Raw genomic sequence first — 23,741 nt, 5'->3', positions numbered from 1 at the left:
TTAGCATCAGTTAGTTACTTAGTTATGGTATAATGCAACTTGCGAGCATAACTAACTGGTTGACAGAAGCAGAAAGAACTCGAAACAGCTGTTAAATTTCATGTTGACCAACATCCAACATAAAAACGAAAATTTTTATAACTTCTGGATTGGATTAAAATATTATTGTGATCGCTTGGAGTCTCATAGTAGTCGAGTAAATCCGTACGAGAACCCTAAAAAAATTGCTTTAAATTGTTTTATTGGTTATTTTGACTTAAAATTATGTGTATTTTCCAGGAAAAAAAGTCTAATAAAATCGGAGTCTCGGAAGTCCAAAATTCAAGATGGCGTCCAAGATGTTGGTCAAATGTGTCCGTTAGCACAATAACTCAAGCAAAAATTATCTGAATTCGATGAAATTTGGTACTTAAACATGTAAACCTACATTTATTTGAACGACTTCGCGAACCAGCATGATCGGACCATGGGAACGGGGGATTATGGGGGGTTTTACGGGGTAAAAATGGGTTTTCCCCATTTTTGACCCTAAAAACGTAAAATTTTGCAATTTATTTTGAAACCATTTTAGGGCTCAGAAAAAAATTAGTACATTGAAGCGTTGTCATGGGTCTAATACATAGTTACGGAGAAAATTAAAAAAAAAATTAAATTTCAAACTCCTATGTTTTTCTTACGGAGAATAAGAAAACTTGTTGTAGTTAGCCTGTATATGAATATATTTTTATCAAATTTGGAAAATGCATTTGTTTTATACTAAACTATTTAACATTTTACTAAAAACACTTTTTTACCCTCTCTGTCGCAGCAAACTGAAGTACTAGTTAAACTAGTGCTATTTAAATAGGGAATAAATGTGATATTTTTAATATGATATTTTTAATGTGATATTTTAGTGTAAATTCAATCAGGCAAATTGAAATTCGCTTAGGGTGCAGGTTTGCTGCGGTGGGGGTGTTTTAATTTATGACTATTTTTTTCTTGAAAAATCCAATAATAGGTCTTAAAATAAAGATCACAAGCTAGCTAAAATTCAACATACATATGTTATTTACTTAAATAAATATCTATACATTTTTTGCCCGAAAGGATTTTTTAGATAAGAATAGGCTTGTATTAATCGGGAATCTGAGCGATCATAAAGCCACATTTCAGCCCAATCCGACCAGTAGTTAATGCGTGATTGAACTTCAAACAAACAAACTGTCACATTTATAATATTAGTAATAGTATAATATAGTCACACTTTCTTGTGGTTAGTAGTAGAGCATTATACAAATAATAATTCATAATTTTCATCAAGTTGTACACTGTTATGATCACTTTACGAACTGGCACATTGTTCTCCAAGCTGGTAAAGTCCACAAGCTGTAGTACAAGGTAACCCATACTTTGTTGCAGGAGCATTGCAAATTCTTGCAGCCAGTAGAGTAGTTGCAGTGAGCAAATCTTAAAAATCTCTGGAGCGGCACTTTGGGTCATCGAGTTGTTTTTATTGTTTATTTTTTTCCAGCAGAGCATCTCGACATTTTTTTACATTAATTGAAAAACTCTTCAAATGAATAATAGTTTTTTTTTTTTAGCAGTTGATTCACTAGATGTATGAAATAATTTTGGTTTATTTTACTTTTTAATTTGGTAGGAAAATTATTCAAAAATTTTGATCCCATGAAGGTTTCCTTTTTTTAGTTTTTTCATAGAAGCTAAGATTGATAAATTTATATAAATTTTATTTCTAGTTCATATGGATGGACATTTTTCCTAATTTCCAAATTTTGTTTTAAAATTCAGGGACAAATTCATAGATATATTTCTGACTTACTACCGTGAAATGGGGCAGTTGCCTTCATAATAATTAGTAATAATTTTAACCTTTACATACATTTGGTTCTCGAAATGGAAACTATAACAGAATTCGTAAGATTACAAAACAAATCTTCAATTTTAAACTAGAAAAGATGTGCAATGTTTGGCAGTATGATTGCAGCTCTGATTCGTCGTTCTCCGGGCTCAGGCCAAACCGTGTGCACGTTTCCATTTGTTATGTTGTGTTATTGATTTAATCATTATTTTACAATTGAATTTCATTGACCCATCAGAAGCAACTAATATACGACTCCAACGGAAGGAAAAGCAAGATATAAAAAAAGAAACACTGTTAATTTTAAGTAACATAAAATTGATAATTTTAAAAACATATTTCGAATATTTGTCTTATGGCTTTTTATTGTAGTCTAAATTAGGGGCTATGGCTCCTACAGGCCACTAGTTGTAGTACATATTTATTGATCAGACAGTCAAAATTTGTAGTTTTGAAAATTGATCTTTTACAGTTATCGTTTGTCTAAGTATAGCATGATTCTTATAGCATTTTTAGTTTCAGAACTGTATCTAAATTTTTTGGGCGTTCCTCCATAGATTGCCAGACCATAAGACAAAATATTTTTATTTTAGAATGTCCAGGTTACATTAGTGACACTGGCCTAAAAACATATAACCCTGAAGAAAGTTTTTGTATTATGATTTGTGTATATTTAAGATTTGTGTCTAGGTTAAGCAAAAAAATTGAGTATGCTTAAGATCTCCTATTTTTACGGGGTAAAAATGGGATTTTCTTCATGCGTAGGCTTTCGCGGCCGTTGTCATTGAAATCCATGGTGATGGTTTTCGGCGTAAACCGCGTCGTCAGTTGTATATCACTGCCAGACGTTTCGCCCTTACTATGAAGTGGCATCCTCAGTGGCTAGCCTAGTCTCAGCCTAGCCACTGAGGATGCCACTTCATAGTAAGGGCGAAACGTCTGGCAGTGATATACAACTGACGACGCGGTTTACGCCGAAAACCATCACCATGGATTTCAAAAATGGGATTTTCCCATTTTTCACTGTAAAAAGTTGCAATTTACTTCCAAACCATTTTGAAGAGATCATAAAAAAAATAATTTAGTATACAGACGCGTTGTTGTGTGCCTAACGGTTACGGAGAAAATAAAAAAGTGTACATTTAAAATGACCATGTTATTCTTATGAAGAATAAATAAAGTGTTAAAGCTTGCTTGTCAATGGAAGTATTTTAGTGAAATTTGGAAATTTTGTCCATATTGAAAAAAACCCGATTTACGAGACTCCGATTTTATTAGACTTTTTGTATATTATTTCACATACCTATTGGAAATGTAAACCTTCAAAAAATCTTTTAAAGCAATTTTTTAAGGTTAAGGGGTTTTATTTCATATCTTGGCTAGACTAAATTTGATCTAAATAACTGTAAACATGAACAATAATATGATTGGAAACATATGAAGTAAAAAAAAAAAAAAACATCTAATTAACAGCAGTATTGCCAAAATAAACCTGTAAACATTATACATGTAATTATTTTTGTAATTAACTATTTGTGTTTTATTACTAAACTACAATTGAATGAGCGGAAGCGAATCCTGTGGAGTTTAAAAACAGCTGATTAACAACAGTATTACCAAAATATACCTGTTAACTTTATACATATATTTTTTTTATAAACTACTTGTGAACTATTACAAAATAAAAGAATTAAATGAGCGTAAAAAAAGTATTGAAACAAATTCTATTACTTGACTCGACACAGAATTCGCTTATGACAAATATGTGTGTGTTTGTATCTGTGGAGACGATACAGGCCACGATGAATTGTTATCCAAGCGTACCAATTAACAATTAAGATATGGTAATTTTCAGAGTACCCATAAGAATTACATTGTTTTTTTATAACTATCCCACCACCACTTAAGATAATTTAATGATTAAAAATACTAAATTGCATATATTTTTTAAGGATTTACAACATGGGTATAGCACAGACTAGGGATAAAAAGTTTTGTTCCCTATAGTGACTAATATTGAAATAAGTTATTTACTACTAACAACTTAAGACAGATTTTTACCTATTTTCAACCCCATACAACACGTTTACTGTATATTATTTATCTTAAATCATGAATAGTTTATAGATAATACAGTTTCAAAGGTTTGTACCAAATTCGGTCTAAATTGGAGGTTCAGAAGAAAATTTACAGGGAAAATAGTAAGGTTTATTATTTTTTCAAATTTTTGGACGCCATATTGGAAAAACCCAATTTCCGAGACTCCGATTTTATTAGACTTTTAGTATGTAATTTAACATACTTTTTGGAAATGAAAACCATCAAAAAACCTTTTAGAGCAATTTTTTTTAAGGTTAAGGGGTTTTTTTCATATCTTGACTAGACTATAGTGCATAATCCTACAGTTCCTAATTGAATTTGTTCCATAGTACCTGATAAAATGTGGTGTCATTACCACATCATGCATAACTGATATGCACTATGGGATATGGGACAATCCCACAGTAGACACTATGTCACAGTAAGTTACCTAGTTTTGATTTTATTTCATAGTGTGTAGATCGAACTTGCAAACTATTGGCTGTAAAATCAACCATTGATTATATAAATCAGCGAACCTACAGTGTTGTAACATTTTAGCATCATCAAAATCTAAATACACTTTCAACTTTGGTAGGTAGATCAGTAAAGCCGGGTTTCCCTACCGGTATGTAGCAGAGCTATATATATATATCAGAGCTAGACATAGCTCAGCTAGAAGTTCAAAAAGCGTCTTCAAAAAACTGCTTAATTGCTATGGGCTATATCACGGCCGCCTTTAACTACAGGCCGCGGCCTGGTAGAATTGGCAACGTCGCAAGTGGTGTTGTTCAGCGACAGACGTCCCATAAGATAACATGGCAGACAGGTGACATCAGCTCATTAATTCGCACTTTATTGATTTAAATTTATGAACATAAATTTATTAAAATATTGAAAATAAAACCCACAGAATTGAAAACTGAAACAATATGAATTAAAATCTATATCTGTAAATTTGTAAGCAGAGTCAATATTGTCATAGTCCAGTAACCAATCTTTCGTAAATACACAAATACCATTAGCTGCTTCCGAACAAAAACAGCTGTTACAACACCACTTGCGACGTTGCCAGTTCGAAGGCCGCGGCCTGTAGTTAAAGGCGGCCGTGGCTATATAGCCGGATTTCACAGCTATATAGCAGAAAACGAGCTATTAAAAAAAAAAACATTCCTGCTCAATAATTATTTGTTTCTAGCTGATCAAAGAGTACCTGACGATAAACCATCAAGTAAAGTGATTATCATTGACTATAAATATTATATAATCCATGCATGCATAAATATAGCTTGAGTTGTCAAAGTATGAATATAAATTTGTGCACTGATATTTTTCATGGCAACTTACTGAAGACATGACTGGTTTTAAGCTCAGCAACCATTGACTTTTGTAGTCAAAGGCTCAACGAACACAGTAGAAAGACTCACTGACTGAAGGGGGATGTCGGGGATTTTTTATTCCAAGTAAACAACATTACACACTTACTTATGGATTTAAATTCATTCAACTCAGCTCCGCACCAATCAAGTTAGGGCCCCATTGAGGAGGATATGAATGAAGAGTTTTTTTTTATACATTGATAGTTTTTTTTTACCTGTTAATACCTATCAGTTGGTTTCTCAGCCAGGACCATTAAAAGCCTGATGGAGTGGTGATCAAGGATAGCTGGGTCTAGTTTTTAGTTCCAAACCTTTAAAATAAGCTACCTCTAAACTCTATTGACTTTTCTCAGGGACCAGAAACATTTTGATTCCTAGGATATCTAGGAACTATATCTGTTTATCAGCCAGATGTAGAATAATGCAAACAGACTTACCACACAAAATTTACTCAAAGAAGTACTTAATGTGAAAAGAAAGTAGTAGAGTGGATCAATATCATTGACTTTATATCTACACTTGTGTAGATATAAAGTCAATGTCAATATTTACCTATGTTGTGTTTGTTGTTACCTTTACAGATAGACATAGAACTAAACAAATGTATCAAGAATTTTCTAAAAATGTATTCTGTGTAGGAAGGTTGATGATTAGATCTCATTATTTAACAGCATATTATTTGATCCAACAATTACATCTTGCCATTTGAAGGGTCACTATATGGTATGGCTTCATTTGCATGTAATCTGCATTTAATATGATTAAAGAAACAAATATAATATAAATTATAAGGAGGGTCTTTTGTGGGAAGATTGTAATAACAATTAAATATTTTAATTTTGAATGATAGGGAAAGACTTGTTAATATTATATCATTTGATAATTACAAAGTTATCTTTATTAGATTAGTAAAACTACTAAGAAAACTTGTGGGACATAACCCTGACCTAATTTCTAAAAAATACTTCTCATTACACTTCTACTTGCAATTAGTGTGTTTCTAAAGTTTTTTTAAATCTATTCCTCTCACACATTGTAAATTAATTAGTAAAGAATCTGTATCTAATCGATATAAAGTGTATAGTCTATTGCAAGCTGTCAGTTGTAGTTGTGTGTCAAAACTGTATTGCTTATAAATACCATGGTTTTAAGGCTGTATAAGTTATTTAGTATTGGTTGTAATAAAATACTTTTATTTTGAAATAAGTTTCTAAGAACTTTTTTACCATTTTATGCATTATTTTTATTAGCTATAACTATAGTTGTTTTATAAAATCTTATAATAATGTTCTCTTGAATAAAAAAAAACAACTTAAACACTACAAAAATATACAGTTGAATAAAGGAAATAATAGTCTTTGTTATAGGTTCAATTTAAATAGAACATTTCAATAGATGAAAATTTTTATTCCCTAATAAACATTTTTATTATCCAACTAATATTATAAGTGAGGAAGTTTGTATGTATGGATGTTTGTGACAAGTAAATGCAAGAAATACTAGGGTTGCAAGGGTAGGGTTGAAATTTGGTATGATAGCTCACATTCCCAATTAGCATATAGACATATATTCTTATCTCAAAAATCCTTTCCGGCTCCGCCCCAGTGGCTCTGTGGTTTTCCATGTTAATTCCCATGTATTCATATTTCAAAGGAATAATTAAAGAATTTTGTCAGCTGTTTCAACTGCACAAGTTGGTTTGATGATATTAAATAGCATAAACAAGGTTATAAGGTTTACCACAGGTTGCAGCACTATTATTTTTTTGCATTTATGACAACAGCTAATTTGAACCAACTACAACAAAAATCTGGGATACACAATGAGAATTTTACTTCTTTCTATGGTTTATGTGAAATGGTAGAACATTATTGCTATGGTAGATATGCTATACTAGCATCTATACTATTATATAAAAATCTAATGGTGTCTGTCTGTATGTGTGTTACTAATAGGTACAAAAACTACTGAACCAACTGGGCTTAAATTTTACAAAAATATAGCTACCATACCAAGGACCCTTATAGGATTATTCACGTTTCAATACTGACCGTAGGCTTTGCCCCTTTGGCTTTAAAAGTACTGAGGTGAACATTTTGAAAGTAAATATTGATTGGTCTCCATGGCTGCGATGAGAACACTTACAATGTTTGTTTACATTTGCTTTGACATTAAATGTAAACAAGAAGAACTGCTAAACTGCATATTTCACAATTTCAGACAGCTGATACAAAGAAATTAAATATAATATGTATTTTCTATAACTATGTTTATTTTAATCTAACCTTTTATCATGGATTATTTATTCTAAAACTATGTCAATGATTATAGAAATAAAAGATTCTATAACCGTTGCTGTATCAACTCCGGCTCTGCTTTGGATTTTTTAAAGCGTCTATGTTATGAAAATAATGTTATTGATATGTTTTCATGGAAATTATGAAAATTACAATGTATAGATGTTTTGTATGAATTTGGAGGCTACTTTAAATAAATTCTAACTGCTTAACTTAACATGTGTTAGATTAACTTAACATAACTTGCACATCACATTGTTTTTATATGTATATATAGGTAAATTAAGTTATTGTGTTTTGCTAAACCTATGCTTTAATTCTAAAGAAAATCATCAATAACTAAATTGTACGTCGTTGATTTTTGTTTTCTAAAATCTGTTGTATATGTGTAACTATATTTAATTATCAATAGTAATAGAAAATACTCTTATTTAATCTTAACATAAATTTCAGTTCACATTTACTTTATTTGAAACATTTATTATTTGTGTTTTGCCACACCACTGATTAAATTAAACCAAGTAAAATAAAACCATAAAACTAAGCAGTACACAGTGTTCTTTTGTTTCTAAAATAAATGAAATATCTGTTACTATGTTTACTTAATGGTAAGTGTGAAAATGTAAGGCAATGGACGATGGAACCGATTAAAAGAACTGGTTTGTATATTAAGTTGTTTGTTGATATTTTTGTAGAGTAGAATCAGAGATGCAATGAAACATATACTGTATTTGCTATTACATTTTTTAGTCCTTGATGCATTGATAATCATATTAGTTTTGTCTGTAGATATAGTTTCTTTAATATTTCAAAAGACTGTATTGATAAGGCACAGCAATATTTCTAAAGTTTATTACAGCTGACTTAGTTTTGCTAATGATTTATTGTGAGTGAAGAAACTGAAGATGGAAGTATTTGTGATTTAATATAAAGAATAGTGAAATAAAAAAAAAATTCATTTAAATTTAATAATTAGAGTACTTTTGCAACTTTAAAATTGAAATTTAAAATGTCAATAATAAAGTAAAAGATATGTAATTAAGAGAGATGAAGGTAAATCATGTATGTCAAAGTTTTATTCAAAGATTTGGTCAGTTTTTCTCATATCAGCCAACACAAGATTTAAAATTAATCAAAACCAAAATGGTGGTATCCACTACTTACCAGATTTAAAAGTCATAAATTAAACGTTTCTATTAGGGTTATAAAAGTTGAATTTTGTTTCTAAAAGCGTTGGCAGATGTGTAACTATTATATGCTACAGATGTAAAGATTAAAATGTTTCTATTTGGTGTCCTCTTCCCGTTGCAAACCACGGGTACAACAGCTAGTACAGTATAAATTAAAAGAAACAAATTTTCTTAAACCGTGTCCTCTCCTATAAATGCAATAAGCATTTTATACCATGCCAACCCCTTACAAAGGACTTATAATCTGCTGGATTATATAATTTTAAAAGTTTGATTTATGTCACTCCACATAGTCTTTATTGAATACAATAAGGGGTTTCTTTGTAACATGCTTTTTTTCAACCGTCCGGCCGCTCCCACTTAACAAATTTTTACGATTAAGGTGTCATTTTAAAGCTTATGATTTAGTGGAGTGATCAATAATGGAAACTAAAAAGGTAGGTCCCCCCCTAACCGTTTACATTTATTTCTTGAGTGTTACCATAGATAAAGAATACTCCCTTATGGTTTTACCCTCAAAGATCCAGTAATTATGATCAACTTTCTTTAAAAAAGTTTAAATTTGAATTATAAATAATATGAATGTTTACAGTCAGGTTGTTTACAAGAGTCGAAACAGTTTATGATAACTGATTTTAAATAGCTAGTGATAATGAATTATAACCTAGTTTAGGTAGTGAATCACCCTTTACTATCAACAAATAAAATTTATTGTAAATAAATAATTTTGTCCACCTAACTGATACAACATCTTCAACATATAACAAAAAATGTATCTTTGAAAGGTAAAAGGGTATTGCATTATTCAGATACAAGTTTTGAACTCTAATGTGCAATTTGCGCACAAGACCCCTCTCTGCTTGTTTTATGTACCAGTATTTCTGTTTCCTAATTGCAGGGATTGTACATCTTTCAGAATTTTTTTAAAATCTCAAATTTGTTTCCCTTAGACAACGCTCTAATAAATGTAAAAGAAGAACATTAAGTTAACAATTTATAAGACAAAAATTTAATTTTAACTTTTAAATTTAAAAAACAATCAGAAGACCTAAGCAAATCTGGTATCTGACAAACGTAACAAAACAGTTAATTGTTAAAAATGTAAAACTACAGATAGCAATGCCGCTGATGAGTACAAAGTCCCTTCAACGATTTATTACCCGTGTTTACATGAGGGTTATCACCGAAAATTCCGCAGAGAATTTATTAACTACCGTGTTATCTGCACTTCCGACGGTCATTCAGAATGCAAACTTATGTATCAGAGGACAGCAGTAATGGCACCTCGTTCTCTATCTGTTGACCCACTCACATATATACTGGGTAATCATTACTCTATGGTGATAGCAGACGATGCGTACTGTAGTAGTTTTGGTGTTCCTGCTACAGGTGGTGTTAGTGTGGACGTCTCCTGCTCCTTCGCCTTTCTGGGAAAACTTCATCCAAGAGGATGAAACGGAGGCCGATGAAGGACTGACTGAGCAACTCATGGAGATTGGAGAGTCACTTTTTGGCATGCCAAAGACTGAGTCAGGTTGGTTATGTTTTAAGTCATACGAAAAAAATCTGAATGATTTTGGACCCAGACACCAATATTGTAGTTGTGCTATGATTTAATGCGATGGTATTGAACAAAATGTCTGACTTAGATAACAACAAGACCATGTTTAGAATGAATGGGACAAAAAAAGACTTCAAGTTTTGGGAACAATATGATTTGGACCTTAGATCCATTTTGAAATAATTATACACGAAACATTAAGAGGTTCATTGACTTTAATGAGAAACCATTTATATAGAAAACATGAAAATTCATCAATCTTATAGCTGTTATAATCATTCAATGTTTTTTGTACATATTTTTCTGTGTCATTGGCAACCTTATTTTTTAAAATTAGACATGTTTATTTTGATTAATAAATGCTTTTCTTCTTTTTTAGATTTATAAAATCACTCTCAAGTCTCTAAATAATTAATAACGCTACAAAAAAAAAAAAATTTAAATTCCAGAAAATCTCAATAATATGAGTGTTTTATTTTCACGGCTGAATAAAAAGAGTTCAACTGACATGCACAGTTTTGAAAGGAACACCTCTTATCAAACGTTCATTGTACACTCCACCAGTTAAATCCACAATTTATTGTCCTCTGTAGGAGATGCAGTATCCAGATGGAGTCCAGAGATGGATCTAAACCCTGAGGAGTTAGGGGAGTACGCTCAGGGAGATCTGCTGATACCAGCCACCTCCGAGAGGGAAGCTCGGAATGGACTCAAGGCTGCTTCCACACACTGGCCTAAGGGCATTGTCCCATATGAGATCAGCCCGTACTTCAGTGAGTATTGGTTTGTCAACTACTTTATTTAAAGTGAATTGGGGCTCTAGGGGAAGGGGAGGTACTTTAACAAAATGACAAGAGGGACAGGGAGGTTCCTCCAGGGTTTGATGTGCATTCAAAGAAGCATCGTAGACTCTTAGTTCACCACCAAACTTTGTTATAGTTAATAGTAACCTGTACATCCTATTGTAATATTGTACCATAAATGGAGTGATTTAAAACATGTTCAGAATTGTTGTACCTACTTACTAACATGATTCACCTATTCCTGAGTAAAATGTTGTTACTTTTTCGCATTAAGGTGTGGAGGTGTTAAGGTGTTACTATTTCAGGTTAAAAAGGTAATGACAGATAATCTGTCATGCAATTTTGGGTGAAGAATTGTCAGATCATAGTACAGCCCCCCTCCTCTGTTTTGCTTGATCTTGGTCGCGGATAGTCCAGTCTGCATTGGGGCAAAGGTACTTTAATTGATACTTTTTGCTCTATTTAAATTTATCATCACCTTTTAAAACAAATCAACACAACTTTATTAACTTACAGTGTACTTAAAAACCATCTCAGGCGGTCAGCTAAAGAAGCTCTACAGTTTATTGTCATTGGTTCAAAAAAGATTCTGTTTCCAGATCAGCGTGACCAGTCCATGATTAACGAAGCCATTGCCGAGTATCGGAAGCTAACCTGTGTCAAGTGGGTGCCGCGGACTGGTAGTGAGAGAGATTATGTTTACATCACTAACAGCAACACTGGATGTTGGTCCTCGGTGGGCCGGATCGGCGGACGACAAGAACTGAACCTTCAGAGTCCCGGATGCCTCACCAAGAAGGGCACGGTGATTATAGAGTAGGCAAAAAGTAACAGGCAGTAAGATTATTTCTAGTTTAAACACTTAAGTAAGTTTGTAATCATACTTAATTCATGCCCTGCATTTGTGTGACTGGTTCTCTCTCTCTCAGTTCTTGGGCTTATCTTTACATTTTTTGATGGGATTTAACGTGGTGTTTCTGACAACATTTGGAAGTTCAGCACTGTGAGGACAAACAATATTTGCATTTAAAATGTATCCATAAGAGAAGCATAAGCTACTACAGCTACAAAACACAACAACAATAACAAACAAAAGTACAATTACAAAGTTTTACAATTACAAAAGTAACTACTACTTTTGTAATTGTAAACTAGCTGATTTACACAACAACCAACAAGAACATGTTTATTTAAAATTTCGATTTTACAGTCAGAAAGTGTAATAATGAAACCATCATCCAAGATTATGACTGAAAGAACACTTAACTTAACAGTTGCGTAATATTTTCTTTCAGAATATATAGTATGGTTATAGTTAGCCAAGTGTGGTCACAGTTCTTGCGTTGTCAGAAATGAGCCAGTTTAAAAGAGCCGGTAGATTTTTGATGGTTTGAAATTGGACCCATCGCTGTCCTTGATCATTTGGATAGTAAATGGTGCTGTTTAAAGAAACAGCCTGTCTTAGTCAATACCAGCTAACATCTGAAAGAAAGGTACCTAACATAAAACAAAGAGCTAACATCTGAACAAGTAACAAGGCATACAGTCATTTTCAGCTTAAATCGTGAAATGTTCTGTCTCTGTCTTGATGATGGGGAATGATATATTATTATGATTGTAATATTTTGAAAGATGGTATAGCCTACATGGCTAGTATGAACATTTACAACCCTCCAAGGTAAAATTTCTAACGTTCGAGACCTTGCTACAGTAGCCTAGTGTTTCCCAAATTATAACAAACCATATCTCGTTTTGCGGCATATGTGTTAGTGCTAGTCATGATTAAATTTATAAGTTCACCATAAAAATAGGTAAAAAAAAAGTAAAAAATATCTAGGGGGCTATCAACTAGAACTTTAGGTCCACATTCACAACTAAATGTGTTCATAGATTTCCAGGTTTCAAATTTGGAAACAATACATCTATCTAGCTCTGTCGCACTCACTACAATCGAGAAAATTAACCGTCAAAGATCGAACATTTGCTGTACAGTCCTAGTTTGAAATCGTTCACTAATTCATCGTCAGATGCCACCACCTACTGTGTTGCAACATCAAGAGCACTAAACTGGTTTTTGTAAAATCGTAACAGTCTTTTTACATGAGACAAGGAAGGCTTATCAAACCACTGTTGAGGGTAAAGAAATGAAACATTTATGAATTATATATAGAAAAAACATGAAGTAAAGTACCATGTGCTTTTTAGGTCATGCATGAAATGATGCACGCAATTGGTTTTCTCCATGAACAAAACAGATGGGAAAGGGACAAGCATGTAACAGTCAACTACCAGAACATCCAGTCCGGTGAGTGCTTACTGAAAACATCTCTTACAGGTTCAGTCACGACACTTTTCCTTAACTTATATAACACTTTACAACCATTCCAGCATTTATGACACGGTGTCATTCTCACTATGACCGATTTACAAAAATTAAGTTAGAGTAGAGGAAGTACACTTAGCCCCAGAATAACCTAGTATGTAACTAATCCATTTAAGAGCATTATAAAATGTTTCAGGCAGAGAAAACAATTTTGAAAAAGCAAAAAAGAAGGAAACTGATAACCAGGGAGTGGCTTATGACTATCGCAGTGTGATGCATTACTCTGCCAATGCTTTTTCTAGGAACGGACAACCAACCATAGTCCCCAAGGTACGTCAGACATAACTGATCAAAAAGAGTATATAATTGAAAAACACAATGAAACCAACAAGTGAGAGATGCTACTGGGTGATGAGCTAGAGAACCTTGTACAGCATATTTAAACACACATGTGTTGCCACACTGAGCAAAAAATACGACAAAAAGTAGCACTTGCACAGCAACTCTGCTATAGAAAATCGACACTGTAAAATTTTGTTATGGTGGTACCAACTAGAGAAAAATCAACCTGTTCATTGGCTCATAATTTCAACACAATCCCCCTATTCATTTCCTTAGTTCCAATGTGTTAAATACAATGTCCACCTATAATGTACCTTACCCCTAGTAATACCAATACCGTCTCTCAGTTCTCTCGTTCGGTGCAGCCTCCATAGTTGTATCTCTAGCTCAGTGGTTGTCCCAAACATTAAAAGTCTTCTAAGGACTGACAATAATAATCTCTGGTCCCAGATTACCATTTTTAGAAATCCAGTGCAGATTATAGCACAATATTATACGTAATTTGTAATTTTGTAACATTTTCTTCGGAACTTTATTGTTTACAGACAAGAGGAGTTACACTTGGCCAAAGAGAAAATCTGAGTAGAAAAGATGTTCAGAAAATACGCCACATGTACAAATGCAAATAAAAAAGTTGTTATGTTGCATCCTATGTGTATAACCTTTAACCCCTTATATCTCAATTCTTGTATTTTATACTTGTATTTTTTTTCAAAACATTTAACGCAAGCTTGACAAGACTATATTGTTGAAATTCATATCTCATACTTATTGTTTTTAAACATTGGCCTATTCTAAATCAAAGTAAGCTCTGTCGAGGTTTCATAGTCATCTAATGACACTCCCACCTCTGTTTTAGCGAATGAGTCCATTAAAAAGTGAATCCTATACATTTGAATCTTTGGCGATATGACACAGTAACATGAATGTATGATAGACCTATCTGTATTAAACTTATTCCCAAAGATTGGTTATAAATTGATCCAGCTTAACACGTTCGCTACCGCAATAGTACAAAATTTTTCATTCATATGGACCAGCGACGCACATATGCGACGGCTGGTTTCTACCCATAGACTGCCGTCTTGTATGCATTGGCTAGTCACGTTAAAATAGACTAACGTCGCATATTTGCATTGGTGTTCCAATGTTATCAAAACGTATGTACTGTTCTGTGTTGTGTGTTGTATATGCGGCGTTTGGAGATATTTCAAGAAAAATATAATGATTTTCACTATTGTCTTCAGTATATACTGGGTGTCGCAAATATGCAACATTACAAAAGGTTATCAAAAATATAAAAAAAAAACATAATATATTATTTATAAACAAGATTGCAGAGTATTACAAAGTAAATGATCACTGTTTGACAGGTTTTTGCCCGTGGTCTGCATGTATTGTTAACCAAATGACAGCCAGTCTATGTGTAAGATTAAATTGTATACCTCGGTCCGTGGCAATGATCGTGGCATCGCAAATATGAGACGCTCGGTAGCAAATGTGTAAAAAAAATAATTGACTAAAAAAAGCACAGTTTATGAATATCAATAGGTACTCTAAACATGTGAAAAACTAAACAAGTTGCAAGGTAAAATGAAACAATTAATGGTAAATTACATACAATATACTCTCTATACAATATACAAGTGGTTATACTACACTGCATATGCAGTACATTGTTCCAGTTTATAAATCAACTTTAGATCAATAACAAGAAATATAAACTATAAAAATAGCAACACCTTGATAGATGATATAGTCTAAGGCACAGGCTATAATTATAAACCTCTGTAGTGCCTTATATATATTTTTTAAATTTAAGGTTTGACATTAGTAGACTTGAATGTTATTGAATGTTATGTTGATTGGTGTGTATTGTTGTTTGAAAAGGTTAAAATATTGTAATTTGCTCTTATTTAAAATACCCCCGCCGCAGCAAACCTGCCGTCTAAGCGAATTTCCATTTGGCCGAATTGATTTTCAATTGATCTATTTAAATAACATTAGGTTTAACGAGTACCTAGGTTTGCTGCTACAAGGAAACTAATAAAGTAGTGTGTTTTTAGTAAAATATTGATAGCTTACTATAAAATAAATAAATTTGCCAAGTTTGATCAAAATATATCCATAAACAAGCAAACTACAACCTTTTACAATATTCTCCATAAGAATAACAAGGGAATTTTAAATTTACCATTTTTTTAGTTTTCTCCGTAACCAATAATCGTACAAAAACACTTTGATATACTGAATTGTTTGTTTTTTTAAGCTCTTTAAGAAGGTTTGGAGAAAAATTGGGAAATTTTGTGTTTTGAGGGTAAGAAGTGAGAAAAACCAATTTTTACCCCATAAAACCCCCCATAAAACCCTGTTCCCATGGTCCGATCATGCTGGATCGCGAACTCATTCAAGTTTATCCCGCCTTACACCTACAAACCAAATTTCATCAAAAACGGATAAAAATTACTCAAGTTATCGTGTTCACGGACACATATATATATATATAAATCTATATATATATATACCTATATATATATATATATACATATATAAAAATTTGAACGAATGGTGTTTTTGGCCTCTGGGGACATTAAAATGAAAAAGTAAATCGGTCCCGGGCCTAAGTCTTACCATGAGACCTACGGTAATAGCTACTTCCCTATAGGGAAATTCGCTAAAATCAAAAACTTTAATGCAGTATACTATTACAGATTGACTTTTGAACAATATTTGTTTCTCTTTTGATAATTCAGTTAATATTTAGGACTAAATTGATAGTAAGAAATTAAATCTCGGTAATTTTGTTTGTTGGGGGTGTTTATTATCAAGATACAAGTTTAAAAATGGATTTATTTATCAAATGTTTAAAATCTGATTGGATGACAGTGTATTTTAAGTATACATCAAGCACTTCATAAGGCAGATCACTGAAATAAGGTACCATTCCACTGATTCAACAAAGATAATAACAGAACAAGTTATACTTATAATAATAACAATAATTAATAACTAATATATAAAATATCATAGGTATCCTTTTTTTTATAATAACAAACAATATATAAAACATATTAGCAACATATAATAACAACAGATTAACAATAAAGTATTTCAAATTGATAATTTTTCTTTTTTACTTTTATGCCTTTTTATTCAGTGTAGGTCTTTTCTCAAGATATTTTTATGAACATTCAACAAATAAATATTAAGTTATAAAAATATAGTAATAATAAAAATAAATAATCAAAAAAGTTTGTCTTTGTTTATCTCAGATAATAATAACTACTGTACTCACACATTTTCAAATTCTATGACACACTTTGTACCGTTTATCCTTTCAAATCAAATCAAATCAAAAATTCTTTATTTATTATTTCTTTATCCTTTCATTTGGGGGTTTCATCATTTGACAATAATCCTGTGATACATTATTAATTAATCATGAATACAAATTAGTTACTAAACAATAAACAATTATTTTTTTAATATTACAAGTTAATTAGTTTAGACTCAACTCAACTAACATTTCTGAAAGCAAGAACTGTTTTGTTTTTGGAGTCTCTGGTATTTGCACACAATAAATTGTACAGTTAATAATTACAGTATTACTGTAGCTTATTCAAAAGTAAATAAAAAATTTTTATTTTCATCAATAACTTCAAATTAGACTGTTTTGGAGGTACATAAGTCCAACCTACTATTATAGTAGGGGTTTTTGGTCTGTTCATCAATTTATCTATAATAGATGTTTGCTAATGAGTTAACTCAAATAAAAATATAAGGTAGCTAAAACTAATTGAGACAAAAAAGGCAGTGAGTTTATTTTGATTTAAAGTTCTTATTGGTCACGAACTAGTTTTTAGTAGAACGAGGTCTATATAGTTAATTTCACTTCATGGGACTGTTTAAATGAATTTATTTTTGAAAACAATGTTCTAAAATGTGTATATATTGATGGGAAATTCTGGCTACTTCTGTTGATTCTTGATTGTGTCCCTTAAGTTTTTGTTCCACATTCTACACACACAAATGCAAAATTAATAAATATAGCAGTAAAACTTCAGAACAAGTTCCAAGCAAACTTCAAAATCTTTTCTTGTTATATAAGCTTTGATTCTGAAATTAATATCTTAATTTATTGTTTTCAACAAAAAACCTGGAAGCAGAGTGATAGACCCAAAACTTCAATATACTACTGCTTTTACCAAGAATGTTTTAGATACAAAACAGTATGGCTATTAGTGAAGGGTGTTCTTCAATACAGAGAAAGTTCTCAAACGAAGAGACTTATCTTTTTTCTAGATTGTTGGATATGCTACTTGAGATCGGCATGATCACGGCTGAACGCCGTTGGTGATTGGAGAGAGTTGAACCCATGATTCTACACAGAGGTCTCGCGCTCAAGCACCTTGACCAGCCGTGTCCCATATCAGTTCTCAGAAACACTCTTAGAAGGCAAGAAATTGCAAACAATCATACAACATTTCAGTCCATTAGTACCGTACTTCAAATTCGTAATTTTGAATTTTACATTTTAAACAGTTAACTATATATTTTTACATGAGTCAAAGACAGTATATGAAACAAAAAGCTGACGTGTTACCTGTATAAAAATAAAGACAATAGTATTATTGTGGCACATGTAAAATAGCACTTATAAAATTCTACAGTACAAAACACACTAAAATATTATTTATATTTGGCTAAAACAATATTGTTGCCCTTCATTATGAAGACAACATTATGATACAAATATGTTTATTCCCTATTTTGATTGATGGCTGACTCAGAGAACCTGTCCATGGCACTCGGTATCTTTATCCTTAATCACTACACTTAGCAATTTCACTAGTTGCTCTAAATGTGTGTAAAATAAAGACACCAAGGAACAAAATGTTTGCATTTACAGATGAACTCTTTGGGTGAGGGTGAGGATTATGCCAGTATTGAAATGCATAGAACATTATCATTTCTTGAGTAAGTTTATATTTACACTGCCTAGCCCCAAAACTGGACTCTCACTTCCTAGTGCTGCAAAAGACTGCTAAATCTTAAACTCGGTTCTTGCTAGGCAAGATTCAGTGCCTGTCAAATTTCCTACACCATCCAAGTTAGGGCGGTTTAAGTCTTGGAGCAGCCTCTAAGGGCTCCCACAATAAAAATTCACAAATTTTATTGAATGAGGAAACAGTCTAAACTGAAATTTCCATTCAAAAGACCAATTTAATCTTTAGTCTTTAAGTAGGCATACAGATTTTTCTTATAGCTAAGCGCTCAAAAAACTTTGCCTATAAAGAATTTAAAAGTTAAGACGTTTCTTTACATAACTTATCCCTTTCTCCAATGATTTAATTTTTTAGATGATTCCAAAAATTCAATAAAAAAAGGCTGACGCTATTTAATTCAGATTCAACCCTGGTGTATGAATTATACACACATTTGGCAGCAAATATAAGTTTACAGCTTTTCTCCAACAATTGTTTTTGTTCCAGCATCACAATTGAAAGACAGTAGACATCCTATAACGATTAATACAGCGGGTGCTGTCTTTGTTCATTTTATCCAGCAGTCCAAATACCAAGTTCACAATGAATCCATAACTCATTGGTCACTAAACTTCATACTCTATGCAACATGTTGGTTTTTAGCTCTGATTGGTCATTGCTGGAGCTGTAGAGTCTCCGGAAGCATTAGCTGGTTCTCCGTTGTCGCCCCCTGATTGGTTGGATTCATTCAGCTCACCAATAAGAGCTCGGTATTTATTCGCGATCATTTCCCAATCAATGATGTTTTCTATCCTTGTCGCAGCGTTACTGAAACTCAATTGAGATCCGAGAGGGCTGAGGTGAACCACACTCAACGCCACGGATTCTGAAAAACAACAAATTTACATTAGTATTGTTAAAAAAATCCATTGTTAACCATGACGTTAATTAATAATGTTTACAGTTTTTGTTTATTGCATTGCACTTGCATAATACATTTGACTTGGTGCCCTGAAATTGCTTCATTTGTAAATAAAGATCCACTCAATCTTGAACTTTTTACATTGTATTAGGCCTTTCATCTGTTATCTATTAACATTTTTGACACTACATGGAAGCCTATTAATTACTTTACTTATGTAATGTAATATACTTAATCACCGTTGTTTTATGCTGATGGGTTTTGTATTTATTTGTCTCTTTACCTCTGCAGCTAGTATCACTAGCTCAATATTAAATTTTCCGTGCTGATCGACGTTGTTTGTATGGAGGTTTTCTAACCAGGTCAAAATCAGTAAAAAAAGAAGCTCCTGAGAAACATCTCATTTTGACACTCTTTTTTCAGCAACTTTTCCATGGAATAAAATTGTATTCATTGTATTTTTTTACACATTTATGGGTACTAAATAGTGATTACACAGGTATTTAAACCTTAATTGTTTTATTAAACTTTCTAAACAAATTTAAGTCATTAATCTGATGAAAAAATAGAATGTTATGCTTTGTTACCAAATAATGCAAACAAATCAGAGAAGTGATTAGGTACGCGTTAAAATAAATCATGCTTTTGTGATGTGTTAGGAGTAAATACTCTGTTGTGTCAATCATGATACTGATGTTAAGAACACATAAACAAAATGTTTCAGTCTGACATAATTTAAAAAAGGTATTGACTCATTTATTGACTATATGATGAAAAAATTACTAATGGCAAGAATATTAGCAACCCCAAGTGTAGCCAAGTAGCAAAGTGATTGTGTGAACAAAGACCAAATTTGAGGTGGTCCAAACAGACAAAATTGCTTGTAAAATGATTTGCTTGTAACTAAAATTAAGCTGCTTAAGTTGAAAAAAGGTGAAGAAAAGAAATGTACCTCTACCTTTCGGCGCCACCTGTCCCTTTTTGACTTTGGCCAACCACTTGGCGCCCATTTTGGATCTTGCGCTGACTCGAGAGCGTGACTGTAGCCCCATCATCTGCACCAAACTTGGCCTCTTCCTCTGCATCACTGTTGGACCAAGATGTGTTATGTCTCATTTAAAGTTGTAAGTGCATGGGCGTCCATGCATAAGGGCCAAAAGGGGGCCCAACCCCCCCCCCCCCCCACCTTTGACCCTTCCAGAGTGACCAAACAGTCTGAGAATTTCTGGAAGTTTGCGTAAATTTATTGAATCAGGAATTATGTGGAAATTTTGAACTTGAACTGGGAAAATCTGTTTTAGTCTTTGGTCAAGGTAAAATTGTGATCGTTATTCGTGGACAAGGCAAAATCGTAAACACTCGGTCATGGCAAGATCGAGAACATCTTTGGCAGTCACGGCAAGATCAAAAAAATTTCGGCGGTCACGATAATATTGAGGAAATCTTCTGTAGCAATAACTTCTTCCATAGTCAAATACCCCCGCCACAGCAAACCTGCAGACTAAGCAAATTTCCATTTGCCTGATTAGATTTTCAATAATAATCTATTTAAATAATATTAGGTTTAACAAGTACCTAGGTTTGGTGCTACAGGGAGTTTTTTAAAGTGTTTTTTTATCAAACACTCTGTGTGTTTTTGTTATTTTTAATAATAGCTGTGTATAAAATAAATAAATTTAACTAGTTTGATCAAAATTTGGAACATTTCAAAACCCCATAACATTTCGTTCCCATGACCTGATCTGGCTGGTTCACAAACTCATACAAGTTGATGCCACATCTCTTGTTTATGCCAAATCTCATCAAAATCAGACCAAATAAATGACTTGAGTTTTTGATTACAGGGACACATATTCACATATATTTAGGACATAAAATGAAAAACAAAATCAGTCCCAGGTCCAGGTCTTAGTTGTCATATTACTTATCATGGTAACAGCTACTTCCATAGAGGGAGATTAACAAAAACTAGGTGAACTGAGTGATGAGGGATCAATCATGTGACTGGATCTCAGAATAGTATAGTGAATGAGCTAAACTCTATAACGGAGATGAGGTACATAAGACTCCCTCTTATCCGGACACCTTTTAACCGGACATCGGTTTAACCGGATTAAATCGGTGGAAATGACATCTCTTTAACCGGACAATTTTTATCAGCACTTTGGTTTAACCGGACTAGATAGGCAGGAAGTGGGCGGTACTGAAACAACTGTTCTCTAAGAAAGATTTGAGACCAGTGATCACATATCTAAATACAATGCTCTCCTAAATTTAAGTCGAATATCACAGTAAACGGCCCGTTTTAACGAGTTTTTGGTGATGTCGGTTTAACCGGAAAACCCGTTATCCGGACTTACCTCGGTCCCGAGGAGTCCTTATGAGAGGGAGTCTACTGTAGTGCTAACTTGGACCAGAATAACTAATAGATTTTTTAAATGAAATTTTAAGAAAATGACACAGGAAACTATTGTTGCGAATAGTTTGGTATTTGATGCAATGAAAAATAAAATTTTAACTGAAAGAATTACTTGCCAACTGAGATTTTTAATAGACTTGATATGAAAATCAAACAAATGTTAGGCTGCTACTTCTAAATAAATGATCTTTTCAGTTGGGATTGTGGCAATATATTTTCTTGCAACAATAAAGGACTTTCAATTTTGACCTTTACGTTTAAATTAACACTTGTTTGCCATTTTTTTAGACTTCCTCCATATAGAATGACCCTCCCAAAGAAATATGAGTACAATCGATACTTACTTCTTCGCTTACATATTCTGAGGAGATACATGAGCCAAGTTGTGATGAGGTTGATGGGGGAAGGAGTGGTTGTGGTTCTGTGCATATTACGAATCAGCTTCGCCAGACCATACTTCCATTCAATGTCAGATTGTGCCTGTAGAAAAAATGATGATTCAAAACTACAGATGTTTTAAAACATGTACAGCTTTGTCACATGTAAGATGTTCTCTATAACTACACATTTTGTTTAGCATCTTAACATTATATAAAATAAAGACTTCCAAGGAATACTTAAGTAATTTTATTGTTAAACAAGGAAATTGCCTGAAAAGACATGTTTTGTATGGTTTTGTTTGTAATATTTTCATTTGTTAGAGATTATTTATGATTTTGAGTGGGCTAATAATTTTCCTTAAATAAAGCCAAAGCCATTGACTTTGGATATTGAACTAGACATCCCATGTTAATTAGCTTTTAAGTAGTTTTTTGAACTCGAAAGAGAACATACAGTAGTAGTAACTATACTAAAAACTATATGAAACAATAAGTTACAAACACAATCTCACCTGGATTCTCTGGTAGGTGTCACTCATCATAGCAATCAGTAGATTGATGAGTACAACCACCGACACCAACATGTAGATACCAAACACAAATTTGAACAAGTACAACGTCCACTCCGGCTGTGTCGTGTCTTTTGTCTTCAAGTTGTCTGGCGTTGTCTGACCAAATACAGCAAAGAACAGGAACTCCAGGGCAGACATTGGGTTCAGTCGCACTGGAAGGGAGTGATTGTATGTTAAATTGTTATTGTTGGGCATTTGTGTCTTTTAAATATTAAAATTTAGCGATACACAGATTTAGACTATATACAAACCTATGGTTGGTAAGGTGCTAATCTCAAAAAGGATCATGTGTTGACACCATCATTTAGTGGATGCTATATGAGATAAGGTAATCCGGACCCTTTGAATATTTAAATAGTATTTTTTAGAAGGAATTGAAAATCTTCTTTTAAAGAGGCAGATTTCAATCCATTGCACTCTCTAAAATATTTGTTTAATATGTTTTATCACATATTTTAACGTGACGGGGTTTTTCTGTTTCTTGATTCTGAATCAACCACTTTACTGATTTGAAATAGAACATTCATCGTTTGTGACACAAATTCAGCATTTGGATAAAAATGACATACATAGGGTTGATTTGTTTATACTATGTGTAATGCTATAATCATCGATCCGTCCATTTATT

At 32.7% G+C, this 23,741-nt stretch overlaps 2 protein-coding genes across 2 annotated transcripts in view; one reads left to right on the top strand and one right to left on the bottom strand.

Annotated features, from left to right (window-relative positions):
• Positions 1–10,063: 10,063 nt before the first annotated feature.
• LOC128987310 (zinc metalloproteinase nas-15-like) lies at positions 10,064–14,464 on the top strand. The gene is made up of 6 exons (XM_054408085.1): positions 10,064–10,340; positions 10,961–11,140; positions 11,770–11,975; positions 13,376–13,475; positions 13,690–13,823; positions 14,381–14,464. The coding sequence occupies exons 1-6, from the start codon at positions 10,160–10,162 to the stop codon at positions 14,462–14,464; spliced, it is 885 nt and encodes a 294-aa protein (XP_054264060.1). The 5' UTR covers positions 10,064–10,159.
• A 4,986-nt stretch (positions 14,465–19,450) lies between these two features.
• Positions 19,451–23,741, bottom strand: part of LOC128986132 (ankyrin-1-like) — a 49,557-nt gene continuing 45,266 nt past the window's right edge. Inside the window, exons 22-25 of the mRNA XM_054406292.1 lie at positions 23,054–23,265; positions 22,506–22,641; positions 20,701–20,829; positions 19,451–19,706 (exon numbers count right to left, since the gene is read on the bottom strand). Coding sequence (XP_054262267.1) covers positions 19,480–19,706; positions 20,701–20,829; positions 22,506–22,641; positions 23,054–23,265 — 704 coding nt within the window. The 3' untranslated portion in view covers positions 19,451–19,479. The remainder of the gene's footprint in view (positions 19,707–20,700; positions 20,830–22,505; positions 22,642–23,053; positions 23,266–23,741) is intronic.

This window comes from Macrosteles quadrilineatus, unplaced genomic scaffold (genome assembly GCF_028750875.1).
Source record: "Macrosteles quadrilineatus isolate MER2022 unplaced genomic scaffold, UCM_ALF_1.0 Scaffold_2__2_contigs__length_208266976, whole genome shotgun sequence".
Classification (NCBI taxonomy): Eukaryota; Metazoa; Arthropoda; class Insecta; order Hemiptera; family Cicadellidae; genus Macrosteles; species Macrosteles quadrilineatus.
The sequence above is the reverse complement of the archived record's forward strand: the minus strand, read 5'-3'. Positions and strand labels throughout refer to the sequence as shown.

Bases quoted from the DNA above. Each gene is read 5' to 3' on its own strand.
- LOC128987310 (XM_054408085.1), top strand. From the start codon at position 10,160: ATGCGTACTGTAGTAGTTTTGGTGTTCCTGCTACAGGTGGTGTTAGTG. The intron at 11,976-13,375 runs GTGATTATAGAG...TGTGCTTTTTAG, and splicing joins GCCTCACCAAGAAGGGCACG to GTCATGCATGAAATGATGCA. The intron at 13,824-14,380 runs GTACGTCAGACA...TATTGTTTACAG, and splicing joins AACCAACCATAGTCCCCAAG to ACAAGAGGAGTTACACTTGG.